This window comes from Xiphias gladius, chromosome 23 (genome assembly GCF_016859285.1).
Source record: "Xiphias gladius isolate SHS-SW01 ecotype Sanya breed wild chromosome 23, ASM1685928v1, whole genome shotgun sequence".
In the NCBI taxonomy this organism is placed as follows: Eukaryota; Metazoa; Chordata; class Actinopteri; order Istiophoriformes; family Xiphiidae; genus Xiphias; species Xiphias gladius.
Genome location: NC_053422.1, coordinates 4,029,061 through 4,046,465, shown reverse-complemented (window position 1 = coordinate 4,046,465; position 17,405 = coordinate 4,029,061). Strand labels below are relative to the sequence as shown.

The following is a 17,405-nucleotide window of genomic DNA, read 5'->3' as shown; positions in this document are numbered from 1 at the left end:
AAAGGTTCTATAACTTACTGGATTTCCAAATGTCCCATGTAATACCTCTTGTCTGTGTCATTAAAGCTATTTAACCAGAACAGTGAAATACGCAGTTTAAAGTTTATAGACACAATTTAAATGAATCTGAATTATTACGAGTTTTTCAAAGAAATTCTGGACTTTTCACAAGGTTTAAAGAAACAAGGACACCAGGTGTCACCGTACAACCGCCACTAAATATCTTGTGTAGGAGTTTCAAGAAGAACATTTAAGAACTTCCAGCCGTGCTTGCGGCCTTCGTGTAGTAGAAAGAGGTTTGAAAACTCTGCTCCTCGATGAAGAGGAGGGTTGACTGAGTTTGAATCCTGGCTGTTAGTACAGCAACTCTGCAGAGAGTGGAGTCAAGTCAGCCAGCAAGGGAAGTTCCAGGGCTTCTATTAAACCTTCAAAATAAAGGCATGTGTGTGTCACTTGATACCACGCATGTTTTAGGGTGTGAAAGTTTCAGTTAATGTTAGTTAACTGGCAACTTTAGTTCGTTTCCTGGCAACTTTTTCCTTTTTATGATGTGCATATAAAGTGTATATGAAATTTAAGAAAGCAGGGGGCTGGCGATTTCTCCATCTTGCCAGACCCAACTAACATTGCAAGCTTTAATTTTTGAGCAAAAAACTGGCGGTAGGATTTTTAGGTAGCTGGCATGCCTTACATACGGCTTTCTGTATTGTACTTTGTGGGAGAAAACAACTGTAGTTTTTACCAAGGCTGAAACCAACGGATATTTTCATCATTGATTAATCTCCTGATTATTTTCTTGAGCAATTGTTTTCTCTGTACAATATCAGAAATTTGTCTAAAACCTTAGTATATTCCGTTTGGTATCATATACTTCATGACAAGAGAAGCAAAAAATCTTCACATTTTGAGAAGCTGGAAACAGAAGTTTTGGCATTTTGCATAACAAAATGACGGAAGCGATTCATCTCTTGTGAATTTTCTACTTGTCTGTCTGTATTTTCAGCTCCACTTCTGAGTCTTAAACACGCTTGTCTTCCTTACAACTATTTATCACGGAAAATGTCGACCCAAGTTTTATTTTCCAAATCTCTTGAGTGGAAGTTGTTTTTGCATGATGGGTGCGTTGACAGCGCGGGTCAAGGAGGCTGAATGGGTGTCTAGTGTTAGTGGTGTTTCTGCAGGGAAGAGTTACTATGGCAGGAGCTCTGCACTTCATACTGCTTTTGTATTTGCATTATGGATCATTTGTCCTCATTTCAACCAGGCCTGCCGATGACACAAGTCCAGTGAGATCCACCTTGGACTCGGATGCGGCTTTTACCACAACTGTGAGCCTTCTTTCTGCAGGAAAAACCGCCAACACTCCAAACACCACTGATGTTCCCACCACAGGATTCACAACCAGCTATAGTAAGTCAACAACTAAACCTCCCGCAATCACCGCAACTGCCGAACATCTGGCTGAAGAAACTGGTAAAACGGCAGAGAGAGCAGTTCCCAGAAAACAAGCTGAGGAAGAGGAAGGTCCTCTGGAATTTGGTGAGTGGATAGAGAATTGATATTTTTATCATTGGGTTTTATATTTATATTTTTTTAATATAAACATTTCTGCAGGAAGTAATTACTTTACAGTGGTAGAATTGATCACTAAAACATGCACTGAATATTCCTTTAAGGATCACCCTCTGGGAAAAAAGTATCCAAGACTTTCATTTGAGGAGGAAATGTAAGTTAGATGCATCAAGCTATCTAGTAACTCAACCCTAACGTGTCCTTCAGGGTTCCTCAAAGCCTCCCGGATTAGATTCCCAGGGTGTAAAAAGAGCTCCGTTGGTCTTTGCATATCTGCGGTCAGAGAGTCATTGTCCGAGGGTTGGGGGGAGGATGTGCTACATTCTATCCTGTGTGCAGTGAGAGAACTAGGCCATGTGCTTTCTACAGATGAAAAACCAGATGAAAACCAGATGCTCGGTCAGATGCCTACACCCAAAAAAACAAAAAAAACATGACCCCTCACACTCCTTAAAACCAGTATTGTATAGTGTTGCAATGAAGGCTTGAAGTGAGCCGTTTACTCACTGTAGCTGTGGCTGCAGCCAAAAGACTAATCTTTAAATTTAAACATGTACAGCCAAAATCTCCAGGCAGTATTTACATGAATGCAGTCTCAGATTTTAAAGTTGGCTTGCAGCCCTCCACTGTGTCCTTTGGTTCTCTTAGATGGAGCGATAGCTTTGCAACCAATGCCAAAGAAGAGTTTATCCAAAAAGAGGCTTACCTGAAGTCAAGCTCTAAATGCATGTTTCCCGGTGCATAAAGTGGTTTGCCTTTTCATAGCAAGGAGGTCCGCCAGGAGCGTTAACGTAGGAGAGAAGCCCGAAACGGTCCTGAAGAAACCCAGAGTCATCGCCAAGAAGCCGAGGGTTGTCAAGAAAGCCAAACCAAAGGCCAAAAAAAGTGTGAGCACATCAGTGGCCAGCACGGAAACTGTCCCGCGTATGTATCGGGACTAGCCCTAGAGTATACAGTATGTCAATCGGTCAAGGGTCAGATGTTGGCGGCAAATAGTTTTTAGTGCTTTCACCAGCTCGAAAAAGGCGTGGTTTACTGCAACGGGACAATTCAAGTGGTCTCAGGTAATTTTCCGGCCTATGAATACACCTGCTTCAGGCGAAGTGGGAAATTTGAAGCCCACTGGGACGCTGAATTATCGGTTGAGGCAAACCCACCCAGGAAAGCTTTGAAACAAATGCAAAAAACCATTTGCTGATTTAACGCTAAGTTCAGACCCAGATCTGATTCATGTGGGTTCCATGCTGTGAGGCAGCGCATACTGTATATCTAAACTTCTGCACAATAAAGAAATTGGGGTCGATCTGAAGTGCTTCACTCCGGCCAGTCTCTCGCTGTCTGTGGCTCACTCTTTCTCTCGCACACGCAAACTTGAACCTTGTAGTGACATTTCTACTAACCCTAACCCTAAAATCTAGTCCCGACTTTGGTAATTACCAACTTTGTGGGGATACGTCTCTGCGTATCTCAGTTTCAGCCTTCAGAGAGCTGCAACCGGTCTACCAGCTGCTTTGAGCACAAGTTCTCGTAAATGTATGTGTGCATATCTACATATCTTGTGTTCTAACATTCTTGGTGTATGCGTGTCCAGTGGGGTCCATAAAGTCCGAGACCGCTTTATCAGACTTTTGGACCCCACCGTATATCTGTGTGTGTACTGGACCGGGAACTGAGCCCACTGTGGGAAGTGTGTGTATACAGAGCGTCTGTATATATAATGCGTGTATGCAGAGGGAAGGGTCGAAGCAGAGATTAGCCCGTGGAGGTCGGCTGGAAATAAATGCTTAGTAAAAGCAGCTTGTCGTGTCATGTCAAATCAGGGCCGAGCCTCATTAAAATCCACTCAGGCCTGTCGAGCCAGTGCTGGAGTAAGATTAGCTATGAGTGATATGCCCGAAAAGCTGCCATGTTGGAAAAGTAAGTGTGAAAGTACAGACTAACGATGGCATCGTCCGGAGAATCTTAGTTTCTGTGCAGTGGTTCGGTGGCCACGGCGCTGTCTCTTTTTTAAGAATGTCAAATCGCAGAACAACAGTGTTTGTCGTGAGAGAAGATCTGTAAACACAACAGTCCGTGTGCTGAAATTTGAAACGTCACCTGCTAGACGTCACCTGTTTTTCTCTTCCCTCCGGTAAAGGAACAGTGGAGGAATTGAGTTTGAAAGAGTTTGAGACCCTGGGAGCAGGAAAGGTAGAAGAGATGTTGAGCACAACATTTCAAGTGTCGCAAGCAGTTCGGATGATGATGAGCTTTAATCAGACTGACTGTTGGCAGTTCAAACCTGATAACAAGAGCTGAAACAACTTAGGACATCGCTATGGTCGCTCCATTGCAACCAACCTACGTGATTTGTTCTCTGAATATTCACGTCCTCTGCTAAGAAGATTGTTTTCAGTCTCAGGAGCGAGTGATCTTCTTCTTTTCGAACACAATGAACCTGCCTGCACAAAGGCTCGATATTCACAGGATATTCTTGTGTCACCGACAAAGACTGTGCCACTTAAGAGTGGGGGTCATGAGCGGATGAAGCTGTAAGATCATGTCGAGGAACATGGGGAGATGAGACCCCGGGGTGGGTGCAACATCTCTTTGATGCCCCCCCCGTGGCCCCTTTTTAAAGAGAGGGAGAAAAAAAGGTGAAAGGAAATGGAGAGGGGTTTATGGGGAACAGAGAAAAAAAAGCAGAGATACACGGGTTTAGAAATACGGTACATCCTGAGCACAGGTTGGAGTATGAGTCATGGTCCGTGTTCCCTGTAACTTCATAGGATAATCAGCTGGGTTGGGGGGCGGCTTGAATTTACAATAAATGGGACGTTTCTGTCTTCTGGGCGTCTTTGTCGGTTCGCCAAGTCTCTCTGGCTCAGGCTCAGTTTTTTTTTCAGAAGAAATTTATAGTTTGGCAGGAATCCAGTGGTCAACAGCAACGAAGAGAGACATTGCTGTTTAAGGCTGAGCAACATTTTGGGTCACGAGCGGCTCAGCGGAGATCCAGCCGGACTGCAAGGCAAAAGGGGGACAGGGTCTTTAAAGGAAAGGCCACCTACAGTCAGCATTCACTTATACTGTGTCTATACCTTGGCCGGACACTTTTTAACAGCCAGTAAAGCTTCCCGGCAGGAAGAGGCCGTTTGAACCGAGCTGAACCCTCCAGACAATGAGAGCCTGTCTGGGGCTTTAATTCGGCAGCAGAGGACGCTGGACTGGTTTAAAAAAACATCACCAGAAACAAGAGAGTTGTGCTCTCTCCATTTCCTGCCCCCCTCTTCACTTCGCTTTCAATTTACTTCTTTGGCTTGATTTATAAATATGTCCGTGGTGGAAAAAAGTGTTGAGACCTTTTACTTTTGCTTACTAAAAAAAAAAGTTGCAATTCCTCAACGTGAACAATAAAAACCTGAAACCGAAAACCTGAAGTTAAACCTCATTTGATGGATCTGATGGTGGCGTCGGTGGAGACCCCCAGAATCTCTCCCATAGGTGTTCAGTTGATGTGACATCTGGTGACTGAAAATGTGGCAGCATATGATTCACATCGTTTCCGTACTCATCCCATCTGCATTTGTCATGTTTCTACACTCATTCAGTTTTCTTTTTCTTCAATCAACCGTCTGTAATTTCGTCACGTTGATAGGATGTTATATAATTCGTGCGCGTTATATAACATTAAAATACCTAAAGACGTAAACGGGCAAACTCTCTTTCGAGTGATTTCTGTTTTACTCACGTGCTTTTGCAATGTCTAGACTCTCAGCTATTCCCTCACAAGGTCAAGGGGGGGTGTACATATGATCAGTATTATATATGTACATATGAGTGTATGTGTTTGTATAATTACAGTACTTGCAGTATGCAGATCTGCATACAATTACTGGAGTATACAGAGCAGCAAAGTGTGTGGAAAAGAAACTGGTTCCATGAGTTTTCTTTTTCCTAGTTTACATTCGAAATTTTGACTTTGAACAATAAACTCACGGGTCACTGGACAGAGACACAGGACTCTTCCAGGTTGACTTTGGCTATAATTATTTAAATGTACTCTCCGAAACCATTTCTGCCCTCAGTGTTGTATGTCTAGCGGAACTAAAAACCTTCAACGGCCCTTGCTACGGAGAGGATGCCAGCCAGAGCTGTAATCGGCAACAAAACGCTGAACCAAAGTTGTGGAACTCATCCGGGATTCATCAAAAATCCAAAAGTGAATCGGTTTTAAGTAGGATGCATTTAACAAGGTGTAAAAAGCTTACATTTGAAATTCACACCACCGGTAAAGTGGCACAGGAGTGTGATTACTCATGCCACGGGGCTCTCCGGAGCTTGTTGGGAGATGTTTTACAAAGCCTTTCAAAGAAACTTGCTTTCTTTTCAACAACGTGCGCCAGTGTTTTTTGCCGGGGACTGAATGGATAGAACTTGGTGCCCGTCTGAATGCCAGCGCTCAGCTAATCATCTACCACTGTCAATGCAAAACATCAATCCAACTTTCAGCTCGGGAACTCTGGTTCCCACTTGCTTTGCCACTCTACTGCCAGTCTATAAAAATCCTGAAATGGTGACTAGATCTCTGTTGATTGTGTCAGAATGTCCTCCACTGGGTCTGGAGTCCCTAAAAGTCAAAGACACTCAGCTGAGAGCGTCGTCCTACAAACGCAGGGGCCTGGGCCCTCACCGCGGCCGTCTCAACATCCAGGTAACCGCGCGGACCGACAGCAAATCCGAAGCTCAGTCTAGCACAACACGTGCCGCCTGCAGAGCAGCACTAACACTATGTGTTTCTTGTGTGTGTGTGTTTCTTGTGTGTGTCTCAGTCTGGGATAGAGGATGGAGACATCTATGATGGAGCCTGGTGTGCTCAGTACCGAGACAGGAAGCAGTGGCTGGAGGTCGACGCGCGGCGGCCGACTCGCTTCACCGGTGTCATCCTGCAGGGTCGCAGCTCCATCTGGAGGTCAGTCCTGAGGGTCGAAGGTTTTTACAGCATTAGAGAAAGTGACGGGAAATGGTGTTTGGTAGAGCAAAAATGAAAATATCTCTTATTTTAGACCTCTGCTCGTCTGCAGGGCTCTTTGTGCGTATCACATGCAACCTAATCTGTACTGTCTTGCTCGCACACAGTTGGGACATGGTGCACACCTACAAGGTGCAGTTCAGTAACGACTCGTATGTCTGGAAGCCATGCATGAACGGGACCCAAGAGGCTGTGAGTGAACAAGTTGCTCTCTTCCACCTTTCTAGCTCAATTCTGATCTCTCTCCTCCATTTTTTTTCCCCACTTTCACATTTCACCTCCTAAGCTGATCTGGTGTTCGAGCCAGTGACGCCCTTGTCGCACGCTCCCTCATCTGTCTTTCGAGGATTTTGCTATCATGGTGGTGACGGCCGGCGCGTGTATTACACTGTAATGGTTTTCCCCTTACCACATTTTTGGATTTTAAAAAAAGATGGCAGCTCATGCACGAGCTGCAACATGAAGCATTTGCTTACGAATGTCAGTCAGAAAGCGTCAAAATGTATTTTACGGTTAAAAGGCTGAAATGAAATTTACTCAAAGCCAGTAAAACACATGAATAGCTCGCTAAATTATATTGAGGACAAGTATTGTCAACATAACCATTAGAAGACGGTTTGCAGTTTACCCATTTAAGGTTTGTTAGAACTTTTGTTAATATTTTATTTAACCGGCGGTTAGGTTCCTACTAATGTGCTGGTGTCGTTTGACGCTGTGATTTAAGGTCAAAGTTAAAGTGTTGAGCTGGTTCCGGGAACTAACCACAGGCAGCTGTTTTCGAGCCAAACGACAGCTGGCATTTTTAAAGCGGCAATGACAAAACATTTTCAGATGTGAAAAGTTGCTAGTTTTCCAGTTTGACCGTTTGAGGGGATCAGCAAATTTATCCTTTTATAGACTGAACGGTAAAATGGTTATTAAAGAAAATAGTTGTCAGACCCATTGATAATGAAAGTAATTGCTAGTTTCAGCCTTACAGTTCTTCTATGATGGAATAATGCTGCCTTGCCTGAGGTTGTATGTATATCGCATATAACTTGACACAGGAAAAATAAAGTTGTTTTTGATAAAACACAACTTCACAACAAATGAGCTCAATATAAACTAAAATAATTAGGTGCTGCATTTATATTACATTAACAGTTACTCATCTGGCAGACGCTTTTATCCAAAGCGACTTACAAGTGAGGGACGACACTAAAGCCCCAGTACAGTAGGAGAAACTGAAGCAAGTACTGAACCTGTTAAATAAGACAAAGTGCAAAGAGATCGGGTAAAGAGGTGCACCGAAGGTGCGCGGTGAGTGCTAGTTAGGCACGTTGGGGTGTTAGAGGTGTTAGCAGAGAGGAGGTGCCCTCGGTAGAGATGAGTCTTCAAGAGATTCTTGAAGATAAAGACGCCGCCGCTCCGGTAACACGTGGCAGCTCGTCCCACCATCGGGGAACCACGAACGAGAACAGCCCGGACCCTGATCGCCTTGTGGCCAGGCGGTGTTCCCTGGAGGAACGCGGTGGCCGAGAAGGAGCGTCAGCCTGTAGGATTGAGTTCAGGTGGATGGGTGTCAGACCCAGAAGTCCACTCTGTAAAGTATGGTAAAGGATTAGTGACCTGATTTCTTAAAAGTAGATTTTGACACAGGGCTCCTCCACAAGACCAGGGCCACAAAAACAGACGTTGGCCATTTTCCAGACATTTTATAGACTAAAAGATTGATGGAAAAACAGTTGGTTGCAGGCCTAAATCTTGCAGCACAGCTTGGTAGTTGGTATAGCAACATGTCTAAATATGATGAATGAGTACTTACTAGCTAGAGGCTACCAGTTAAACACCCTCTATTTCCTAAGAATTACTAACTATTAACTATCATCACTTAATTAACAATTAAGTATCAGCAGGATCTTGGGAAAATCTCCAGGAAATGAGTAAGAAACTGCACGAGCCGTGAGGTAGAGCGTTACTGAGAGATGTTAAAAACCCTCGACCCTGAGTGAGTATCCTGCAAACCGTCTTGTAGTTGAGTCAGTACTTGTACCTATGAACTAATACATTATACTACTGTCCACTGCGGAAGGGGAACGTCAGGTTGCTCTTCATGTATGCTTTCATGTAAAATAGTCACATTTTAACCTTTAAAAAAAACGTTCTTACAATTTAAGGGAACGTTTCACGTCGAAACTCATGCGGCGGATGCTAAATGTCAGTTTATGGAAGAAAAAAAAAAATATAATAAATAAAAGGGAAAGTCATTACAGTGTAAGTCACCCACAAGCTGTTACCACCATTCCGACGAAAGCCTGTAAAGGAAAGTCTGCTTAACGCGGGACGTGCTGCCACGTCGGACGACCGATGAAAGAGGAGATACTGCAGGTCTGTACAAGATGTTGTTATGTATCCGTCCTACCGGTGAGCAAACAGTTGGAATTTCCTCCTTTTTTTTTTTTTGTCAGGAAGGAATTAGTGGTAACAAAGCAACATGCTGTTCCATTATCTCCACGGTGACAGACTTGTATTATTTATCAATCCTAAGGAGCATATGGTTATTGAAGTTGCTAAAACGGGTTTGGAAACTGTACAGCTCTGGTTGGGTTTGTTTATTTCGCCGGTCTTTCTGGCATGTGTGCCACGGCCACAGATGACCATGATGTATCCATCATGCATTTTTCCATTTTTTTATTTTTTTCAATTCGGTTTTTCCGCGGGCCAGGCAGCCTTGTCCCATTACCAGACTGTAACTATTAACTCAATGGTGTCAGTGAAAAAAATTTAAGAAGAGTTTTTATGGAGGCAAATGCATGAAAGAAAAATATTCATGAGCCAGTTCACAGCTTGTTGTTGTATTTTTGTCGAGCATAATTCAGGTGGTCAAACGAGGGCAGGGAAGAGAGATTAAAAGCTGAGGAAGAATCCACAAATGGAAGTGAAAATTCATGATTTGCATTGATGCAGCAGTAAGTGCGAAGTCCTGTTTTTGAGCCTCATAGCCAAGTGTATCATCACATGGTCCACAGTGGAAGAAAAAAGAGGGATGGCTGTGTAGCAAAGGTCCGTCGGCTATAGAGCCGAACATGGTGGTTTCGTGTCTTGTCCACAAGGGTCTTTGCCAATGTTTCACCACGTGTCCCCGCATTAAAGGTATTCGAAGGGAACCAGGATACTGAGTCACCTGTCCTCGCCCTGTTCAACACTTCCACAGTGGCCCGTTACATCCGGATCAACCCGCAGACCTGGTACCAGAACGGGACGGAGGGGGACATCTGCCTGAGAGCCGAGGTGTTGGGCTGCACACTCCCAGGTACAGGCTGCCAACAGCTGGACACATGTTTTATGTCCTTTTTTTTTTTTTTTTTTTTTTTACACTATGTTTAGCTGCAGTAACGCCCACCTTTCCCATTTCATAGATCCAAATAACATCTACGCATGGCAGACAGAGCCAGCGGAGTCCGAAGACAAACTGGACTTCAGACACCACAACTACAAGGAGATGAGAAAGGTAGGACAGAGGATGAGGTACAGTATGTACGATGATTTTGACGATGGGAAGACGGCAGTCATGGTGATCACAACATCTGAACAATGGTGCTAAAAAGACCAAAAAAAAGAAGCTCGGTTGTCAGGAAACTTTTTTCATAATAAAAGTCCAGTCTCATGTTGACAAATGTACCAGTTTTTAGTTTTCACAGTGGCCCTAGAAAGCTCCCACAGTGTGTGTGGTCGGGTCTTAGTCCGACCAAAAAGCAAATATTATGGGAGGTTTCACTCCATCATGGCAGTGTCCTCACTGGGCTGCCACTACCTGCGGTCAGTTCACAGACACCGTCCTGGATCTGACGGTCAGGAAACCGGCCACAGAAACAAGCACACCAATCCACGTTGGGACATGCATTTGGCATTTTAACACAACCTAAGGACACTTCTCATATACAGCAGGTCTACACCGTACTCTTTATGGTTATATTTACAGAGACCCAACAGAAAAGAAAAGGGAGATACGTAATAAAATCTGAAAAAATTGAATTTGCAAATATTATTTTAAGTCAAAAAATTTGAAGTTTTTGACTTTATTTTTTCTCAGAGTTTTGTTTTCCTTTTAAGTGTCAGAGGTGTGTGTGTAGAAGTTGGTCCCAGCTTGTCCCAACCGTGATTTGAGCTCGCGCTTCATTTAACGTTTATTTAGTCCATCATTTTTTTCATCATGTTAAATCAATAAAGATCAAACATCACTCACACAATTGCCCCCCCCAGCTGATGAAGTCAGTGAACGAGGCCTGTCCTGACATCACCCGCATCTACAGCATCGGAAAGAGCTACACGGGTCTGAAGCTCTACGTCATGGAGATCTCTGACAACCCCGGAAAACACGAACTGGGTGAGACACGATGAGGGGACTGAAGTTTCACCATTTTCATCAAGCAAAAGTTAAACATGTTGTCCTGACCTTTGGTAGGTGCCATTATTTGCCGTCAGCTTTATAATTTTCTTTATGAATCACTTATTCCAAAATAATTCATATTACGTTTTTCCTCTGAGCTCCCTATCCGTCGCCAGTCCATAGGTCAAAGGCTCTGAATTAGAGAAGCTTGCGGGATTATTTCTGCCTTTAGAGCAGTTCAACATAGAAAAAAAATCCTTCCTTGACTACAAGTGCAGTCTTCCGCATGCTGCCCTGCTGCCGCACTGCTTCTCCTCCAGTGAGAGGGATCCTTTCGTCTACCGAGGGACAGATCCAGCTTTTGCATTCGCAGAGTGATCGGAGGGGTCAGAGGGTCAGAGGGGGCCTCGACAGTGGCTGCCACTGTATCCCAAACTCTGAATCGGACAGTCCAGCACTGTGTGAAGCATAGACCCGCGCAGGCCAGAGTTCCTCTCTTCATTTATTCTGAGGTGCACAAATGTTTTCTTTGGCCTCCTCCGCTCAGCCCACATGGCAGCGGAGGGGAAAGGTTTATGGAGGATCGTGCCTTTCCGTTCGGTCTTTCAAATTTATTTTCAGTTGTCAAATGTAATCCTCTCACAGGTGCAAAAAGTTCAGTTACGTTTCAATATTTTTTAGATAGATGGATAGATAAATAGATGATAGATAGATAGATAGATAGGGATCAACTGAAGGCAATGGTAGCTGATTTCTACCTGTAGAGAAACACATCTCAAAAATCACCGAAATCCGGCTTTGTTAGGATTTCCTCTCGGGACCACAAATAATCGGCAGCCGTCACAAAGGAAAAGATCAGTTCTTTCCCTCCACTCTGCTCAGTCTGTGACCTGATTTATTCCGCTGACTGAGCTTTCAGCTTCTTCATGTTCGCTTCCATCTCTGTGGCTACAGGAGGAGCACGCAAGCTGGACTCAAAGAAGTCAAATGTCTCCCTCTGCCCCTTCGCTCTCCGCAGGTTATTTAACTCCACGGATGTCCGTCTCTCAGCAGTACCATGTAGCGTGTTGCACAGCGTTTGTCTCAAAGTTGGTCTCGTGCTGCCGCCTTAGCTGGGACACCGGTGAAACAGAGAATTTCGGGCTTACTTGGCTTTCTAACTGTCAGAAAATGAACACTCCACTGTTTGCTTCTGGCGTTTAAGCTTATAACCTTATAATCTTTCAACAACAAACAGCCTACCTAGCTACCATGTCCTGAGCAAAAACAGCACCGATTTGATCACGTCCCCCATAGTTCTCCCAAGATCTGATGAGTTTTAATGAAACCGTTGCCCAGTCCCAGTGTCAGTTTTCTGACTGGGATGATGACTCAAGTGACTCAAGTTTCCATCATACATTGCTGGCTACTGCAAAACCATTAAACATACTTGGATAAGTCATCAATGACAAACGATGATAAATGACCAGAACACGGACTCAAGATATTCATTAGTGTTTCCGGCTCCAGTCACTGAAGCAAAACCCGTCTATATTACCATTTCTCAAATCAAGAAAAATACCATTAAAATGGGCAGTGATTCCAGGTTCTGGAGCCAGGTTTAGGGAGCTCCTCCAATATTGACAAGGACAGTTTGCTTTTTCTACTTCCAAACCATTTTCAAACTCAAAACGTCGAAATAAATATGGATTTGCTGACTGCACAGACCTCGTGAATTCAAAACGTTTCATTGTGTGCAGGCCTTCGGGTTTTTGTATGCAAAAAAAGCCCTGACAAACCCAGATCAGCCAACCCTCAGAGCCACGGTGTAAGAAACTCATCTCAGTCTTCAGTGTTGCGTTAGCAGAGCGGAGAGCTGGAATTCCTCCCCATAAACAGTTCTGAGGAGGACGTGTGAGATTTCAGAGCTCCTTGTTAGTGCAACGTATGTGGACCAAACAGGATACAGATGCAGGTCTTTCATGGCGGTCAGCGAGAGAGGTTGATCTGTGCAGCTGTATTTTGAAAAACCCAGATACCGCAGGTGTATTAAGATTTGCCGATGGGCTCCTCATCCTCACAGCTTACGATATAAACTGCACATTGAGGATATTTGATATAATGGAGCAACAGACAAACATATGACCTGCTAATATGATAAAGACATCTTGTTATTGTCAGAGGTTGGGGGGCAAGAAGCATTCTCAAACAACACTTGTCTTTTGGAGTCTTTCTTGCCACGTGTTGATTTATCTTCTTAATCAGACCTCACTTTAACAGTACTAACTCATCTGGACATTTTTGGACACTGAACATGAGCAACAGGACAAGCAGAAGACTTAAAATGTCCGCCGGTCCGGTATACTAGAACCTGTGTCTTTGTTTTGGCGCCCCCTGCAGGAGAACCAGAGTTCCGGTACGTCGCAGGGATGCACGGGAACGAGGTGCTGGGCCGGGAGCTTCTGCTCTATCTGATGCAGCACATGTGCCAGGAATACAAGCGGGGCGACCAGCGCATCGTCCGCCTGGTCAAAGAGACTCGCATCCACCTCCTGCCTTCCATGAACCCTGATGGCTATGAGATAGCCTTTAAAAAGGTGCCTGGGACTACCTTTAGTCAAAGGTTTCGTTTTGTAGATGGGTAAAGTGATCAGACACCAATTTGAAGCAACTAAATTGAAATGATTATAAATACCCCTGACCGCACGGGCTCCACCCACCCTTCTTCCTTTCCTTAATCCACAGGGCTCGGAGCTGGCAGGTTGGGCCCTGGGACGTTACAGCTACGAAGGCATAGACATGAACCACAATTTTGCTGACCTCAACTCAGTGATGTGGACTGCCATCGAGCTGGAGACGGACCGGTCCAAACTCATCAACCACTACTTCCCCATCCCCGAGCAGTACACCTCCGAGGAAGCCTTCGTAAGTTTTGTAGACACACGTCACACTTTGAGAAGAGGTACAATAATAATACAAAACCAGCAATGTTCTTCTGTTTGTAAAATTTCTTTTCCCGTCGTGCTTCCATATTTGACCTTTAGGGTGAAAGGAATATTTGTATGTTTTGCTCTTGACCAATCTATTTGTTACTCTGCCATTACATCTCAATATGAAGCAACAGGGTTTGTCAAGAAATTGGTCTTTATTTATTAATTTTAGTACCAGTGCTGTAGAAATGCATCTATCATCTCTAGATAAACTCATTTGCAGTTGATGATTAGACTGTAGCCTGACAATTAAACTGATGAATGGGGTTTCGTGCTGCTATGTGTCACATTAAAGCCCCTGCATGCGACATGTCATGTAAATGACACTATGGCAGACAGCGTCCCCGGCATGGACGGACTGAAAGCGTCTCCTCTGGGGTTGTCTCACTTTTCTACAAGCAAAATCTTGCAACATGAGGATGAGCACCTGCGTGGCCCGGCCAGTTATCCTGGCTCATTTGACCTCAGTGAGACGGAGCAGACGTTCGTCATTTCACTGCAGCTTCTACGAGGCTTTGACAGCGCTGCTCTGGCTGACTTATGTTGTCACTGTCACAAAGCCCATTGGAAAAAACATCTTTTTACCTTTGTTAAATCGTTTTAACTGTAAGGTTCAATAGCAGACGATCCATCGACATGGATATAAAACCCTAAAACAGATTTTAGATTTTCAGAGACACCAGTTAAGGACACCCTGTATGGCAATATACATTGTCTGGCTAATTAAAAACGGGCAGGACTTTGGCTCTCTGTTGCTCTTGGGGAAAGCATTAGCAAAATGTCTAAAATTTCAAAAAAGTCTGTATTGACAGCGCTGAGTCTATCCCCTGTGTCTGTACACCTTTGACTAAATCTCCACCTCCAACATTAGGTGGCGTCAGAGACCCGAGCTGTCATCAACTGGATGCAGAACATCCCCTTTGTTCTTAGCGCCAACCTCCACGGCGGAGAGCTGGTGGTCACCTACCCGTACGACATGACCCGGGACTGGGCACCTCGTGAGCACACGCCGACCGCTGACGAGAGCTTCTTCCGCTGGCTGGCCACAGCGTACGCCAGCACCAATAAGGTCAGTCCCCCTCCTACTGGCACACACTGCCCTCATTCTTAAAACATCTGCAGCACAGAGTCTGAATGGGGGATTGGATGCCCCAACCATGCACTTAACATGTTGTCGCGTCTCATACCGTCTCATAACCAGGTGATGTCCAACCCAGACCGGCGGCCCTGCCACAACAAGGACTTCCTCAGATATAACAACATCATCAATGGAGCCGCCTGGCACAACGTACCAGGAAGTAAGAATATGTGTGTTTTCTAAAGTTACTTTAATCCAGAGTGTTTTGGCTGAAATCCGTAAAGCCTTTAAAGTATTATATCCTCTTCATATTCATGTATATGGTCAATACATGGTTTGATTTGCTGTCTTTATTCAGGTAGGACTTGCCAGAGCCTTCTAACTTCATCTCTTTATTAACCCTGTCAGTCCCACTGTTGAAGTGGAGTTTGTAGATTAACCAGTTGGTGTATCCAGCTGCCAGTCAACATGTCAACAGTCTCGTTCCTTCTGAGCAGAGCAAACTGCCAGGCTTCACCCTAGCCCCGCCTTCTAGCTGCTGTTTTAGCAAACTAAGCAGCTTGTACGCTTCGAAGTTTGGTTGTGTGTCACTGTCTTTAAGTGGGAAAAGGGGCTGGAATGATATCACTGAATAGTTTGCCGATATTACCCGTTGGTTATGATGCTTTTGCTAAAAAAAAAAAAAATTAAAAAGCACAATGTAGGGGTTCACCCTTGACCTCTATGAAGTCAGAAAGGTTAGTGGTGTAGTTTAACGGAGGCGAAAGTTGAGTACAAGTTGCTCTGAGTTAAATGTTGGTTGTTAACACTGCATCGAGGTGCTGTTGTTAGCCCATGGTTGCTGTCAGTTCCACCGAAGACCTCACCGATTTCGGTGATTGGTTAGATCAGACTGTTCCGCAATGAGTTAACCTGTTCCACACCTTCAGAATTTTCATAAATGCATTACGTTACGTGAAATTTTTTTTTTCCCATGAAGACTGAATGCACCTGTTCACATCATGTGTTTCTGTGCTTGGCGAGTCGCAGCAGCCACTGTAACTGAAAAGGAACGCGTGCGATACATCCATGTTTGAAGCTAACAAGGGACTTTGAGAGGCAGATAAATGAAAGTGGCACAAAAACAGAGTTTTCGGCCTGAGAACGAAAGGGTAAATACCATATTATCTGGTCACAGCTGATGGCATTTCCATTGCAAATGTCCAGAAAGTGAGAGATTACAGCTTTAAGCCTGAAATGGGGCAACGGATAGAATACGGAAAACAAACGCAGGCCAGTAGGAATGAAACCCCTCAGCGGCAGCAGAACTACAGAGGTTTCATGACGGAAGGAAAACTAACCCGCGTGTATTGTGTTTGTCTTGCAGGTATGAATGATTTCAGCTACCTCCACACCAACTGTTTCGAGGTGACGGTGGAGCTGTCTTGTGATAAATTCCCTCATGCCAGCGAGCTTCCCATCGAGTGGGACAACAACAAAGAGTCTCTGCTGGTTTACATGGAGCAGGTCAGGCTCATTTTTTAATCCTCTCTCTTTAATTCTCTAGTTCCTTTTTGTTCTTTTTTCTGTGAGCAAAACACCAAAGCTTCTCTCAAATCTCTGGTTTGTTGCTTTTTACAGTGAATTGCTGTTTGATATCTACAGCCCCAACAAAACAGGGACGTCTCATTTTCCTTTCTTTGACTTTTTTTTAAATTTTTTTTTTTTTTAGGTTCACCGTGGAATTAAAGGTGTGGTTCGGGACAAAGACACGGAGGCCGGTATAGCAGATGCCATCATAAAAGTGGACGACATTGATCATCATATTAGATCAGGTATCATTTTACATCTCACATCAGATATGAAATCTGGTTGGAAAAAAAATAAGAAAACGCTCTGTACATAACTAGCATACAATAACTTTATAGCTTTACGCATCTTTCTCAGTCCACATCCAAAATAAACACACACATGAATCTTGGGAATTGTAAAATATTCACTCTTTATTATTTGGTCACACTCTATCCATTTTTCTCATTGTAATAATGTTGTAATAAGCAGAATTAAGTGCTTTTACGGTACAAAGGCCTCTGGATTTTGTGGATGTTAGACCGATAAACTGCCAATTGAAGGGCAGAACAGTAGAGAGAAGAATATACTGTAAAATTCCAGCACAATGGTGTTTTATTCAGTGCATGTCGCCGCTCAGGATTTCCCTCTCCTGCTGTCTCTTGCCTCGCAGTTGCTGATGGCGACTACTGGCGGCTGCTGAATCCCGGTGAGTACAGAGTGACGGCCAGCGCGGAGGGGTACCTCCCCTCCTCCCGCACCTGCCGGGTCATGTACGACCACTACCCCACAATCTGCGACTTCCGCCTCACCAAGATGCCCAAACAGAGGCTAGAAGAGATTTTAGCGAAGGGGGGGAAA

The 17,405-nt window shown here is 44.3% G+C and overlaps 1 protein-coding gene across 1 annotated transcript; it reads left to right on the top strand.

The window, feature by feature from the left end:
• The first annotated feature begins 1,114 nt into the window (after window positions 1–1,114).
• LOC120785675 (probable carboxypeptidase X1) lies at window positions 1,115–17,379 on the top strand. Its single transcript, XM_040120550.1, has 17 exons — window positions 1,115–1,118; window positions 1,348–1,539; window positions 2,338–2,496; window positions 6,153–6,262; window positions 6,381–6,520; window positions 6,688–6,772; window positions 9,713–9,872; window positions 9,979–10,070; window positions 10,823–10,946; window positions 13,329–13,525; window positions 13,674–13,853; window positions 14,790–14,987; window positions 15,120–15,216; window positions 16,363–16,502; window positions 16,708–16,810; window positions 17,218–17,317; window positions 17,361–17,379. Exons 1-17 carry the CDS (start codon window positions 1,115–1,117, stop codon window positions 17,377–17,379), a joined length of 2,100 nt encoding a protein of 699 aa, XP_039976484.1.
• Window positions 17,380–17,405: the final 26 nt, after the last annotated feature.

Coding starts and splice junctions, on each gene's coding strand:
- LOC120785675 (XM_040120550.1), top strand. Junction 2,497..6,152: donor CAGCACGGAAACTGTCCCGC/GTATGTATCGGG, acceptor TGATTGTGTCAG/AATGTCCTCCACTGGGTCTG. Junction 13,526..13,673: donor ATGAGATAGCCTTTAAAAAG/GTGCCTGGGACT, acceptor CTTAATCCACAG/GGCTCGGAGCTGGCAGGTTG.